Source organism: Schistosoma mansoni, chromosome W (genome assembly GCF_000237925.1).
Source record: "Schistosoma mansoni strain Puerto Rico chromosome W, complete genome".
Taxonomy (NCBI): Eukaryota; Metazoa; Platyhelminthes; class Trematoda; order Strigeidida; family Schistosomatidae; genus Schistosoma; species Schistosoma mansoni.
In genome coordinates this window covers 56,494,249-56,509,944 of record NC_031502.1, presented here as the reverse complement: position 1 = coordinate 56,509,944, position 15,696 = coordinate 56,494,249, and the positions used below count along the sequence as shown (strand labels likewise).

Genomic DNA, 15,696 nt, shown 5'->3' with positions numbered 1-15,696 from the left:
TCTTACAAGATTTCTTTTGTCTTTGAAGCTCGAATAGTAAGATTAAGACTTTATCTTACCAAAAATTTCTTCTATCTTTTGCTTTTTAAATTCCTGAAGTTTTACCCTCAAAGCGGATGTTTTGATAGACTCTGTTTCAAGAATCTGATGAGCGCGACATCTCATTTTATGCTGTCAAAAGTCAAAAGAGTTTAAATGAACCTACGAGTGATCTTAAATCATTTATTAAGGACTTGATATTATTAACTTCGTTTTCTGTAATAGACTGAATGTTTCCACTATTAACGGTCACATCTATGTAAGAAATCATTATGTTTTGATTTTTAAATACATATTTTCTTTAGCAAAGAAATGGCATTCTGAGATATAGTGATATGACTGAATCCAAGTGTTTCACATGTTTGTCCGTCCATTTTTGAAGAAACGCCAGAGTTTGTTACCAGGTGACAAAAACTTCAAACGTCATGCGAAATACGTTTTACTTTCAAGCTGTCATACCTCGGCTTAAAATTCTCTGGGGAGAATTAGAAACCCTTTGCTACGTGGAATCTGCGTTTGGACAGCTGAAATATGGATTTGGTTGCGAAGAGAACGAGAGCCGCGCGATTCCATAAAAGTAAATATTTCCACGTGTTAAGACAATAGATTCTTCTTGTGCTTATCATGTTGGGAACTACCTTTGGACTGTGACTGTACCAAGCTGTTTCAGCAAAATCTACTCAGTGGGTATTAATATCAATACTTGTCATAACCTCATCACTGAGATATCAATTGTGCAACCTGTATATGTGACTAAGGAAACTGTTCTCCGATTGATTGTTAACCCCGGATTTAGCAAGATACCGGGTCCTAATGGGTAGCATCCATGGTTGCTGTCATTTCTTGCATACACTATCTCAGGACCACTCACGATGTTGTTCAACATTTGCCTACCCTGGAATTGAAAAGATGCTAAACTTAATCCTACATTTGAATATGCAAAATGGTAGATCGTGTTTAACTACTGACCTACCAGTCTAATCAGCGTAATACTTGTGTTACTTGGAAAAAATATTTCGGGTTAAGTTGCTAAGTCACATATAACAATACAATCTGTTGACACATGAGTACTACGGGTTTTGAAATAAGCATTAATGCCTAACTAACTTGCTTGTTCCGAGAGTTAATAGAACAGGAGCCTAAGATAATGGTTTATTTGTTGATCTGACACTCATAGGTTTTAGCTTAGCATTTGATAAGGTTTCTCATTTAGATCTTATGCAGAAGCTCTCGAGCTTTGGAATAAGTCCAGTACAATAATGGATAAGAAACTTCCTCTGTGACCGGAAACGGAGTGTGAGCGTAAATAGCCCACTACCTGAATGGAAGCCAGTCATACGTGGTGTACCGCAAGGAATCATCTTTTTCTTCTCTACTTTAGGGAATTACCGCAATAGCTTAAGTCATCAACACTGTTGTTTGCAGATGATGTTAAAATCTGGACGACAATAAATAGAGTTGCCAATCATCTTGATCCCTAAGCCAACATAGATGAATTAGTTAGACGGTCTCAAAATTGGGGGTTGGAAACTGATTCTAGAAAGAATGTACCAATGCACATCGGATATGGCAATAGTTACCAGTATGCTGTTAACGGTAAATTGCTTCCATTCGTTGAGGAACATAAAGACTTATGGGTTAGAAGTAATTCATGGCTTAAAACCAGTACACGTTGTAAAGTCTCAGCGGCCAGACGTTTTCACGCGTCATGGTCACTTCGCTGAGCAGTAAAAAGCTTTAACGAGGTGTTTCGAATTTTATACTCCATCTAAGTAAGACTTACCGATAATACTCCATCGAAGCGGCTGTTTCATGTCTCAGTAAGGATGTTGACACACTTGTGCATGTTCAGCACTTAGTAAAAAGTTAATGAAGGGTCTCTACAAACCCCCTTACGATAAATGCTAGAAATTTCTGACCATTTTCTTCTTATTGTATCGTACGATGAAGCGGACTCATATTTTCATTCCGTATAGTTCATAACGATTAGGGCATTCATATGTCTCACCTTTTTGCTCCATCCAGGCATGGCAAGGAGGTTCAAAAGCCGCGATCGGATAAACTTAAACTGGTGTTTCGTTCTTCTCACCCAGTGAAGAATGATTTGAAAGCCTTAACCGAACAAGTGGTATTATGGTGTATGCTATTGATGTCGACATATGTAAGTAGTGCGTAATACCAATCAGAAGTAGAAGGCCTGGCAACAGAAAGTCAGTCAGCTACAACAGTGGAGAAGATCGAATTGTGAATCTAAATATAAACAGATAATAATTGTAATAACAACAGAAATGAATCGACGATGAATTTTGCAAGAGTTAATTGATGGAAGATGTGCAAATGAAGTGTTCAGTGTATTGTCTTCATATTTTGCCAAGATATTCTGTAGTTTTGCGCTAAATAAGTTAGTCTTCCTCAGTTGACTGTCTGCCTCATCGGCAAATGTCTTCAGAGAGAAGCCCGGATCTTCACTGGGAAACAAACTGCAAGGATCACCAAGGGTCCACGACCTACTGTCCTTAATGCTGAAGAATGAAGGCTGTTTGTTGTTATATTCCTTTTAGAAACTAAAGGGAACAACAATTCAGTTAACAAAAGAAGTGATCAAGGAGTAACTTCTGTAATAATATCTCCTTACATTTACGAAACTAAAGTGATCTCAAGGCCTTCTTTTGAAAGATTTAGTAGAATCTCATAACAGGACTTCCCATATGGAGTTCCGTGGCTCATAGATTCGAACCACAGAAAGTTTGGACAAAATTTTGTGCAAGCTCTTTCATGTTCTACCTTAAGAAGATGTCCTCCTAAGTGTGACGCATCAAACAAATGTATCAGTGGTCTAGTCGGGTGGAGATAACTTAAAGCCCTATGAAATTTCATGATCATACACCCTTTAGTCCACTCGTCCCGGATGGGCTGTAAATTAAGAGCTTCTCGGCATACTAAATTGTATTTATTTTTTTATTCCGAATGTATTTTTTAGTTGTTGTCCTTTGAACACGTTCCAAGAGAGCGACATCCTTCTTTAGATAAGTAGACATTATGAGGTTTTTGAAAAGCAGGACCTTAGACAGACCCTAGAAGTAATTCTGAATAGTTCCTGAGTCAAGTCGCCAACTATTCCGGAAAGAATCTCCAAGACCGAGTATGCTTTATTGACTGAATAATAGTAAAAGAAAAAGACACCTACAATGTCACACTAAATGATACTCAGGTCCTTTCCAGGGACAAGAATGTGATACCAAGAACCGTACAGGAAGCGTGAGCTGAATGCAGTTTCGCTGTTACTCACCATCAGTATTCTCAACTTATTAATGTTAGGGAGGAGGTTTCTGGTATCTTAGTCATATATCTTTTGTAGGTCTTTTTAAACAATCAGTTGGGTCAAACATTTACCGACAAATTTTAAGGTCGTTTACATACAGCAGAATTTTAGAGTCTATGGCGTGATGTAGGTCATTAATGGTCATTAAGAAGGGAGGTGGTCCAATGATTTCAGCCTCGTAGCACTCTCCTTGACATGAAAGATCAGTTCAACACAGCAGTGCAAAACCTGACCGCTTGAAATCTCCCATTCAAGTGATTGGGAGTCACGTCATTAGAAACCCACTTATACATATTTACTTCACTTCTTGAGACAGAATGTCAGTGTACATTCGTTGAATGTGTTCCAGTGGGTTGGTTCGGCTTTTATAGTCTACCAGATAGGTACAGGTGTAACTGCCCTCCTTTTCTAGTCAAAGGGTAATTCACTTCTAGCCGAAAAATTCGACGAGAGTAGCTGGAGGGAAGCTAAGAAAGTCATAAAAGTCCATCTGGACCCTGTGTCTGATGCCATGTGAGCTATTATATTTACACAAGCTCATTACCTGAAGATATGTTCGACTTCAAGAGGTTGAAGCTTCACGGAACTTAGATTAACATGAGAAAAGACGAGGAAGAAGTCACCGGACAGAGTTATAGCAGACTGGGAATAATTAGACTAAGTGTCCTTGTCAGAAGCCTAACAGCCGCCTTAGGTGAGCTCTGTAAACTTATCAAAGTTCCTAGCAATTATAGATTAATCTTCAAACTCTTATTTATTAGTTCTTCATACTAAAAATATAAAGAAGTGATGCCTACGAATGGTCGTAGTGGGTTAATAGTGAGACATTCAAGTATGAGGGTCGAAAGGTTAGGAGTTTATGTAAAACGTTCATCGTCAGATTTGGCACCACTTATAAATGCCATATTTCCACTAGGCGATTGTTTTCGTTTATTGATAGAACAAGGGAAGTAATGGAATGTCTTGGTTACTGTTGTACAGTATCTGATATTCATTGCGTATATCAGGCACGACCAAATCTTAAGGTTTGTAGGTTTATGGTCTACTTCATCATTAGTGTTACAATAACAATAGACCTAGTCCTAAAACTGTAGATTTGTCATGATGTGACTATAAGACCTTAAGTGAAAGTCGCATCATTGTCTACACTGATTCATCCTGTCGTAATCATCATCAATATAAGATGGGTAGAACAATATATCTAATATGCACAAAAGATGGGCTGAACAAGGCTGACCACGCCTGCAAGGCTTAGCCATGCCAACCCTACTGCCTTCTTCATTGTTAGGTTTTTCTCCGCGTTAAATATTGAATGACTATTTTCTCAGTTATCTTATATTCAGCTTTGAGGATAGTGTGGCTGGGGCCCAATGCCACTACGAGTTTCCTGAGCCACCTAAGATGCGTCTACTCCGATGGTATTAGTATTAACATTTCTCATTGCCTCACTGATTAGGTGTTAACTACGAGATGAGGGCTTTTGACTCAAGTGGTTGCTTTCAACTGCTTGTTAGTTTTAAATCTTGTGTGTCACTGAACTTGAGATTGTTGTTATCCCTAAAAGACATTATTTCAGAACCAATCATAGCGTTGTCTAATATCTTTCCAACCTAAACTCGTCTCCTAAGTTATTGAAAGGGTTTTATCATCAGCTCAGGATCTAAGTATGAAAAAAGACATCGTGTCTAACTATCAACCTGTTAGTTTAACTGATAGTTCTGGTACTAAAAATGATTCCGGATAAATTACAATGTCACATAAGCATATAATCCATCAAACTCAGAGCAGAACGGTTTTCGTACAGGTTTTAGCACTTTACCAACGTATGAACCATTAGAGAGTAATGGACAGGAGCCCAAGATAGTGGTTCATCCATCGATGTGACATTCATGTATTTCAGTCAAGTGTCTGATTAGATGTCTCATTTGGACCTTGTACATAGGCTTTCCAAAGCTGAGATAAAAATAATAACACAAAGCTCAATACAGAATATCTATGATCAAATGTAGGGATGATAGTAAATGGGACGCTATCTGGATGGAAACTAGTTACAAGTGGTGAGGAACAACGTACAATTTTAGGTCCCGTATCATTTCTCTATGTCAGTGACCCTCCTGTTCACAGATGATGTAAAATTCTATGGGATTTTAGGTCATGTGGTCGATCATCATGATTTCCAAGTCGACTAGAACAAATTACTTAGATGGTTTCAAGGTTGAGGTTTGGAGCTAATGTATACCAAAAGCCGTTGTAGCCACCAGCAGAGTATCTGCGGAACATCGCTCACAGATGTTCGTTAACAAATGGGCCTAAGAGTGATCTTGAATCATGACTAGAAAACAACCACACATTGCAATCTAGAATCGGTCAAACGTTTTCGAGTATTATGATTTCTTCTTAAAACATTAACCCAGATATCTTTCGAACTTTTTCCCAAACCTATGTACGGCCTTACCTAGAGTACTGTATCCCAGCAGCTTGCCTGAATTAGGATTCTGACACAAGCTTATCCGCTGAGTGGGAAATAATTTTGTAACAGGCTTCGACAAACCGTCCTTTGACAAGCGACTATGACGCTTGAAAGTTTTCTACTTATCTCATTGTAAAACATTACAGCATCCTTTGATGACATTCAACACCCGGATTAATTGTTTGAATGTCAACATGTCTCCACTTTTTGCTCTAACTATCACTAACAATCTTCGTGATAACAGCAAAAGGGTTCAGAAACAGCCGTATAAACGACTAAAACTCACCACACTAACATTCAGTGACAGATTCATAAGCAAAATATGCCAAATGAAAAACTGGGCTTTTACACACCTCAGATAATAACACAAGTCAACTGATTTACTATCTTAACAACTAGATACTGAAGGTTGGAAGCGGTCAGTTCATCATTCTGAGCTACTATGACGAGAACTGAAGACCAGAGCGAACGCGCCCTAACTGTAGTGAAGGATACACTCGATGACATCAAAAGTCGTCCCCATCGTCAGCAGGTTATTATAGGTGTAGGATCAGGACTGTAAGATCTCAATAAAAGTCTCACATCACTCCAATAGACTTGCAGGTTATATATTCGCGAAGATCGGCAGGGCTGCTGCTCTTCTTTTGGGTGGAAGTCTGATTGCTTTACAAGTATGTGATTTTTTTAAATTTTTTTAGAACTTTTTCTTGAGGTTTGTTGGAAAAAGTCACAATAAGGGGTTTATGTAATGTAATTATTATGATTTAGGTTGTAAAAGCTATTCACTTTGTCTGTGAAGCTCCGTTCCTTAAAATTACAGTGTTTCAAATGCCACTGGCATGTACCACGTTATTAAAATTATATTTGTGCATTCCTACAGACTGAGTTTCTTACCAATATATATCATGGTTTTGTATGTATTACTAAAATATCCTTATAAATAGCCCATCTGGTTTTTCCCCTTTCCTAACATAATATCACCTTTCCTGGCCTGCAGACTTTCTTCGCCAGTTGAGAGTCCATCCTGACTTCATTCTATGGTGTTACTACATCCTAAGTTGGCGAGCTAACATCTATTAGTAGACAACTGAGTTTTATCGAATACGTCATCGTCGAAAATTGTTTATTTTACAGGATATCGACATTTAAACATTTTCCCACACATGCGGCTGTCATGAGTTGGTTTGCTTTTATAGTTCAACTGTGACCGATCGATAAATCAGGAACGTGAAATTAGAATTATGCATAAAATTTTTTATCTGGCTATATCATTTAGCGTCTCACTTCATCATGGACTAACCATACGAATTACATGGTAGTCTAAACTGTCAAAACGATCAAATAAATTGCCTAATTTTGTTTCCAAACCCCATATAAGTGTGTGCTCCATATATGTCTGTTTGTTAGGTTGATACAAGTTCACAATTTAATTCATGATTACCGTGTCTATATTATTTAGTCATATTACCGATTGTCCATTACCATTATCACTACCATTCTACGTTCTTATATAGTTTTGCTTAAAATTCCCACTTAGTGCGCCGTCCAGCAAGACGTTATACATATCAATTGGAGGAAAGTGGAACGTGCTGGTGACCGGATACAGTCGAACACACCTGTCATCTTCGAAGGCAAGGTAGGCCCTCAGTGGATTGTGTCCGTGGTTTCAGCATAGTGGTTAATATTCCTTTTCGTATCTTTGCTTCTTTATTTCATGACCCACTAATTTGCAAAGTACCTAGTTACTTTGCTATTCAAACGTTTTAGTTACAATTCTTAAATCCTCGTTAATATTTCAAGTCAAAACTACTGTATACTATTTCTAAATTCCAGATACGCACGCAAAATCAACAATTAAGGTGGATTTTGTTAGTTTGTTCAAAAATGGAAATTGGCTGATCTCTTAAGTATATAACTTGCTGATCTATATGTAGACAAGTAGAAACTTCATCGTATCATATATATCATTTTTTTCATCATTATGCCCGTAATTTATTTTCTGACTACTGTTCAGAGGTAAAACGAAATCAGTATAGTTCCAAGAGCATGTGCATGAAACAGTAAAGGTTGAGAGTTGGTAGTCCTAATAAACCACTTGACTCAATGAATTCAGTTGACGAGTTGTCGTAGACCCGTACTCGGTTTATAAGAATTGATTAATGGGGCCACAAGCTTTCATCAACCTAGGTAGTAGAAATACTTGATATCCATATCTCACCCATTGTCTACCACATCACTCAATGCTGGGTGCTATAAGAGTAGGTTAAAAGAAAGCCACCAAAGGAAGGCGTGAAATCAGTCCACTAAGTTCTAAACATTCGAACTCGATAACATCGGCTAGCGCAGATTTTCAGGTTGAGATATGTAAGCTAATCGTAACCCATGACTAAAAGACGTTAGGCAATATGTCCCAGAATCAGTTGCAGTGGAACAGTTGGATTCAACCTTAATTATAATTGTTTCCAATAATGTGCCCATCTTGTTTATTTTATCTCTTGATTTTTTTAATGTAAGTTGCGGTGACTTAGGTCGATATACAATTAGAACAAGTCACATGCTACCTATTACTGGCTATTAAATGCAGTTCTAACTCAACAATGACTCAATTGTAAATGTCCAAATCGTATCTACTTTGTTGATGCGCGGTTTTAATAACGTTGATTCTGTTTCTCCGTCTACTCTACTTATAACGTCAGTGAATGTACCCCGTATATATCTATAGTAACTGTACAAAGTCAATCTCATCTCTCACTGAACTACTACCGTCCACTTTCAATTGGTACTTGTAATTACATATTAGCTGAAATTGTTAATATTGGTCGTTGAATCCTACTTAGTTTATTTACTTATTTAATGTATTTAAACACATAAGCATTGGTACAAGTAGGCACCAAATAGATATGTACCATATAAATCATTCGATTTGTGTGAGGGCTGGGATACTCTCCAGGTGCCCAAACCAAAGCAGGCGGTTTTCCTAGGGAACCACTCCCCGAGCCTTTGACCCAGAACTCTAGTCCACAAAGCAATGGAGCATCGTGAGGAGATTCAGTCCCATGGTAGCCGGTGACCAATAACTGTTTCATATGCTATTTGTTCCCTCAGGATTCTGGAGCCCATGTGCACCATTGATTTTAAATCCAGGATTTATAACTCCCCTAGGTGGATCCTCCATATCCACCAACCCGGTTCAAGCGCGGAACACTCGCTTTTCGTCCTCTCAGTTTCGTAAACAACACTCGTGGCGCGAGAAGGCAGTCAGTAGGACAAGTGGTCATGTGAAAGCTTTTCAAGAGGGAGATCTGGCTCTCTCCACTTTCGGTCGTACTAGGGCATTTGGGGGCATTCTACTTAGTAATCAACAACTTAATTGCAACCTACTCAACACAATATTTTAATATTTTGAAAACCTTTAAATGTTTACTAACCAATAGTTCCAGATTAGAATGAAATATTCACTTACTTTTTCTTGGTTATCAACACTATCAGTTGCCGTGTTAGTTTAAAGTGAAGATGGGTTTCTTTTTACATTTACTTAGTTTTGTACAAATTCGCCTACTAGAAAAGTGTTTTATTATTCAAAAAATTTTTTAAACTTTCATTATAATTCCTTTACTTATTTCTATGAAAAGCGTGCGTTGAAAAATAAAGTTAGTCATACAAGAAATGTGCATGTCTTAGATTGTTGTGAATCATTGTCCTTATATATACGTATTATTGCTGGTGATATCTGTGTGTTCATAGTTTTGTCATCACATTTTACGCTAAGCACCAATTTTTATTCGTTTCCACTTATTTCTTTTCTCCATTTATTGATACACATAATTAACCTTATCAGTTGAATGCCATAAAATGTTTATTTCTGTTCCTTAAGCTGCACAGATGTTACCTGATATATGACATTATAAGCGATTATCGTTGACTTGGCGATCCTTTCGTCCACTTTAACTAATGCTTCCTTAGTGTTGTCATCTGTCTAGACATTTTCCGTATTTCTATAAGGATGCCCCATTAACGGCTTCATGAGAAACATTCTATTTGGTTTGAACTGTCAAAAAAAACTTATCAATCCTCTAACGGCTTTAAGTAACTTAATGGTGTTTAGTTTTGGCCATCCAGAATAGTCACAACGTTTGATACTGGACGAATACCTTAAACATCCATATCATCTCCAACAGAGTCATACTTTATCATCGACAAAAGTAGTAAACATGATGTCAGCACTAGTCAAATATAAAGTGCAAATCTTGAAAGTAACCCTCTTTTAGCCAACCTTTCTGTTACGCTATCTGTTGATAATGGTATAAATTCCCATACGACATTCAATCAATAACAGAAACACTCTTATTTTTGTCAATAGACTAACTGTTATATTTTGAGTTTTTTGCTTTATTTCTTTAAGCACAAACATTGGTACAAAGAGGTACTAAATAGTTATGCGCCACACAAATCTTTTGATTTATGTGATGTCTGGAATACTGCTCAGGTATCCAAATCGAAACAAGTGATTTTCTTGGGTACTACTCCTCGAGCGTTTGACCCAGAATTCTAATCCACAAGGCGGTGGAGTAACATCAGGAGATGCAGTCCCATGGTAGTCGGTGACCAACAGTTAGTTCATACGCCATTTGTTTTCTCAAGATTCAGGAGCCCATGTGCACCATTAGTTTGGAATCAGCGCTTTCCAGTTCCCCTAGGTAGATCCTCCATATCCACCAACCCGGTTTGAGCTCCGGACATTCGCTTTTCGTCCTCTCAGTTTCGTGAACAACCTCCATCACGAGTAAGTAGTGATTAGAACTTCCCTGGTAGTGACTATATGCACGTGGCCATATGAAAGCATTCCAAGAGGGAAGGAGGACTCTCTCCACCTTTGGGGACTCACAATTATCCTAAATTATTAACTACTTAAAACTATCTGATACAAGCGGAAATGGCATGTTACAGAGATGATTACGGCAAATTTCTACAACATTTCAATCATAATACTATCTGATACAATCGAAGAAAGTAGGCAGGCATTTAAGAAAAGTTCGATATTCCACGAAGTCGAAATAGTGATACAACAAATCATTATATATTAATAACTATGACCTTAGGGCATATGACAAAAATAATAGACTAAAAGAGATGGTGACTAGTCAGATAACAGCAAAAGTCAGTGAGGTAATATAAATTCTGTTTTATCTTGTAGCCGAGTGGATGCTTAGTTAATGTATGACGTGATAAAACCGCCAATCAGAGAGCAGCGAATTATCGATTGGAACAGTGACACACGGAAACCGTACGAGCAGTCTGGAGCGCTTATCGATCCTGCTTCTGCCTAGCCCAGCCAGTTAAGTCCAGAACACCAATAACAGCCTCTGTGGTATGAATCATTATTCTCAAACATATTGGGTATATATATACCAACCAAACAGACCACATCGTACCAATAAAATAGAAAATAACATTTGTACAATATTTAGCCAAATGTGGCTGTGAATAGGGGGGACAGTAATTAATGGACTAGGGACAACTCAAGAATGGTAAATCGTATAATTATAGTTCAAAGGTCAAAATAAGCTAATGATAAGAGGAACACGAATATGATTAGGTTAATTACTTAACAATTATACAATAGGAAATATACATATTACATTGGTCCATAAATAGTCCTCAAAAGTTACCATTCACAATTCTCTTTGGGATACAACAAATTCAAAAAGTTATTAAGACCCTCTTAACACTAACAAAATGGATACGTTCTCACTGAACCGTGAAATTTCTAGAATACCTAAACGACTAATGTACCTGAAGATATTTTACTTTTCATTTCTATTCACTCCCACTTTCTGTATCCCTAACGTTTCAATCTTTTACTCGGTGTTAAGAATGGTGCATTATTTTGTGTGTGTGTGTGTGTAGTAAAAATTACTTGGTGTTAATGAAATTAGAATGTCGTCATGTGTATACATGAATGAATGATAACTTAAACCATTCGAGCTTTAAGAAAATTATGATTTGGAAAGATATGGGTTTTTTTGTTTTCGGTTCTCTCACTGATTACTTGTAGCTCAAAAAAACCCCACCTTATGATGCTGTTTTGAATTCGTGTGTTTGATATTCAATATTTTTGCTTACTGTTTCAGTGAACAATATAGTGAAAAAAGCTGTCCAAACATATATGTAGGATAGATACGATTAGGAGTAAAATCAGTGATAACTACTATTAGCCTCATTGTTATTATGAGGCGTATATGTATTTGGTGCCCCCTTGTATCAATGTTTATGTGTCCAAATAAATAAATACGATTAATAGTGTTAAATATAAAGCTTTGTAAATCTTTCAACCCAACGTTTCATGCTGGAAATAAGTAAACGTATATTTTTGAAGACTCTGAAATTCCGAACGAAATCACAAGAAATACAATGAGGCTATTGCTCTCTTAGATCAATCATTCAGCTTTTTAATAAACTTTAGTGTTTTTACAAATTTCAAGTCATTCATCAAAAAGCTGTGCTACTGTTGACTCCAACTATCAAGAAATATCTCGGTCCCTGTAGAACTTTATGTTATTCAGTGTCTACATCTAAGTTTTTAATATTAAATTAGTATATCATCCATTACACTGTAAAATTGCACTTCAAAGTTATGTTTTAATAATTCCCATAATATTATAACATTAGAAAGTGGTGTTCATCATTTGGCATCGTAATTGTTCCGCGATTTAAAAAAGAACTCAATTATTAAGTTGATTACTAGCTGATGAAAAATTTATTTTTATTTACTTAAACACATAGATATTGGCACAAAGGGGCACCAGATATATATGCACCGCACACATCTTATTTGATTTGTGTGAGGGCTGTGATACTGCTCAGGTTCCCAAACTGAAGCAGGTTGTTTTCTTAGGAGGCACACCCGGAGCCTTTGACCTAAACGTCCAATTCACAAGGCAGTGAAACATCATGAGGAGATGCAGTTCTATGGTAGCCGATGACCAATGATTGATTGATACTCCATTTGTTCCCTCAGGATACTGGAGCCCATGTGCACCATCGGTTTGGAATCAAGGTTTTCCAACCTACCTCTGTATCCACCAACGCGGTTTAAGTGCCGGACATTCGCTTTTCATCCTCCCAATTTCGTAAACAACAGTAATGCCACAAGAAGGCAGTGAGTAGGACTTCCCTGGCAGTGGTTGTATGCATGTGGCCATGTGAGAGCATTTGGAGAGGGAGAGTGGACTCTCCCCACTCTCAGCAGTACCAGGGCATTTGGGGGCACCTAATGGAAAGAATGATATCGATATGTATTTAATCTCTCATTATATATATACTTTTGCATGTCATCCATGATAACTAAGATATTTCTTACACCCTATCAATTTTTTAGCTTTTAAAGTATGTATTTGCATGTTCAAATTCATCCTTAGTTATCAAATTTCATTCAGTGATTGCTTCTAGTTTAGTGTAATTCACTGTAGAAAAGGTTGCTCAGATCAAAATTTGAATTTCAGAGTCATTTGTTGGAGAATTAGTTATAATTCAATCATTCCGCAAATTGAGGTATTTTGATGTAGTTGTATTCTTTGAACTGAATACTGTAATCTTGAAACTTTCATTGTTTTTCTGTTATTAACGACTAAAAAGGGCAGTAATATAAAGAACCTTAATAACTTGATTCTAAGAATATATAATCGAATTTCTAAAAACAAAGTCATTAGCCAATGTTCATTTTGCGTTTCATCAGATTGTATCGACTAATACATGTGTAATCTAACTGTAGACAGAAAAATAACTAATCATTTTCAACTCACTCTGATGGTGTGGTGAACAAGAACACGACTGGGGACAATCGAAATAACAATCAATTGTCTCTATCTTCTCTGTTCCTTCTGTAAATATCAATCCATCTTCTCTAATTTCATTATTTATGCATTTTCCTACCAATTGCGCTTCATTTCAGTTCTTTCCTTATCGGTCTTCTGCCAAAATACATTCTATGCCTGACCATCATCATATACTACTTATGTGGATATCAGTAATTCACACCACAATGGTAGTGAAACAATTCTTTTTTTTATCATTTAAATGAGAATGAAATCGTTTGTCAAACGTTAAAAACATTTCTAACCTTTTTTCACTTCTTTTTCTTGTAGATTATTAAAACAATTGAAGAGAATCGTGTATTTTTCGGTTCATTCGGTGGGGGGTTCCTAATTGCTATTTCATTTGCTTAGTTTAATCTCTATTCAGTTTTTTTTTCAATATCTTCGTATATGTTGTTAGGCTTCAATCGTTTCAATTTAATAATCTAAGTTTTTTCGTCAAATACTGTTGTATCAACACATATCTTTGTGTCTGTAAATAAAGTACATATTCTCTAGCTCTCATTCTCTCCGTATATATATATATTTATATTGTACTAAAGATACTACTTCTTAAAGTTATTATAAGTAGACTAGTCATTACTTGATACTCATGACAGGGATTGTTTTCGATTTTTCTTTTCATGAATTTTATCCCTCTTTTCAAAGTATGTTTTTTTCTTCTAAACACGTTGCATATCTCTCTATATGTAAACAACACATATAGTATAATATACTTAATTTAAATAAATGGATTTGTTCTCATTTCACTATGGTATTGTTGTTCTTCCCTGATTTGTGTATACTTTTGTCATACACAGAGTATTAATGAGCTATTTTTGATACTAACTAGTCTATGCTAGTTTATTGTTGTTTTAAATGTCTATACACTCATTGTAAGCAAAGATGAATAGTGGCTAGCAGTGGAATTCAGGGACTCGTCAGCTGGATGTACCTGCACCTCAGAGTTGATGTTTACTCTGAGACTCAAACCCAGTACCTTTCGCGTCAAACGCCATCACGTTATCCACTCAACTACTGAGTCCTGATAGCCACTTGCTTGTGCAATCGGGTGAAGTTTAAATTCACTTAATATTACTCATTTGAATCTTCCCATTGATGTTAAGGACTGCAACTGGTCAGTCTCTTATTGGCATATGTGCATACTATGCGTATTGCCTCGATATAACCTTAATTCATAAACATTATAAGCAAAGATGAACAGTGGCTAGCAGTGGCACAATAGGCGACCTACTTGAACATCTGAGCCACCTGTTCCTGTCATCTAGGTATTTCAACAAGTTATCTAATTCTGTTTGTTTTAATACATCATTGTGGATATTAATCGCATAACCTATTCAGGTGCATTTCTAAAAAGTGTACAATCTTTTGCTGTACAAGTTACAAAAGTCTCAATCAAAAATATCGTGGTTATTGATGTTGATTGACTGGACTGCTAACTTATAACTAGTGAACACTCAATATTTGTCGTCAGGAACGATCAAGAAGTAAGAAACGAAAACTTGTTGAAATAGATTGTGCTGAGAATTCCATATTGTACCAAGAATATAATATTGAATAAAGCTAATAATAACAACAATAACAATGCTCACTTTATTCGAAGTTATTTATTTAAACACATAAATATTGGTGCAAGGGGGCATCAGATATATATGCGCCAAACAAAACAATGAAAATTGAAAGAGAAAGGGGTAAGATGCATAAAAAAAGTAATGATGAGGGGAACTGAAATGTACAACCAGAAGAGGTCTCTCAGTTAAGTAGGTTATAACCACTCTTTATGAAGAAAGTAAAAGAAGGTTACAGCAAGATCGCCATTGGCTTCTATTCTGAGCCATATCTGATAGCATCTCTAGCCACTGTGTAGCACCATCTCTCGGACCTCAGCCAGGGAGTCGTGAAGGACCAACAGAAGCTAGCCCTTTGCAGCTTTCTTTCATACCACAACACCATGTCATACACTGACCATCTCTCCGCTTTTTCCAACCAGT

At 36.7% G+C, this 15,696-nt stretch overlaps 1 protein-coding gene across 1 annotated transcript; it reads left to right on the top strand.

Annotated features, from left to right (window-relative positions):
* Positions 1 to 6,273: 6,273 nt before the first annotated feature.
* Positions 6,274 to 14,056, top strand: Smp_070330 (putative fun14 domain containing; the record flags this gene model as incomplete). Its single annotated transcript, XM_018790252.1, has 5 exons — positions 6,274 to 6,389; positions 6,427 to 6,502; positions 7,369 to 7,467; positions 9,464 to 9,481; positions 13,976 to 14,056. The coding sequence occupies 5 exons, from the start codon at positions 6,274 to 6,276 to the stop codon at positions 14,054 to 14,056; spliced, it is 390 nt and encodes a 129-aa protein (XP_018655614.1).
* Between the last annotated feature and the right edge of the window lie 1,640 nt (positions 14,057 to 15,696).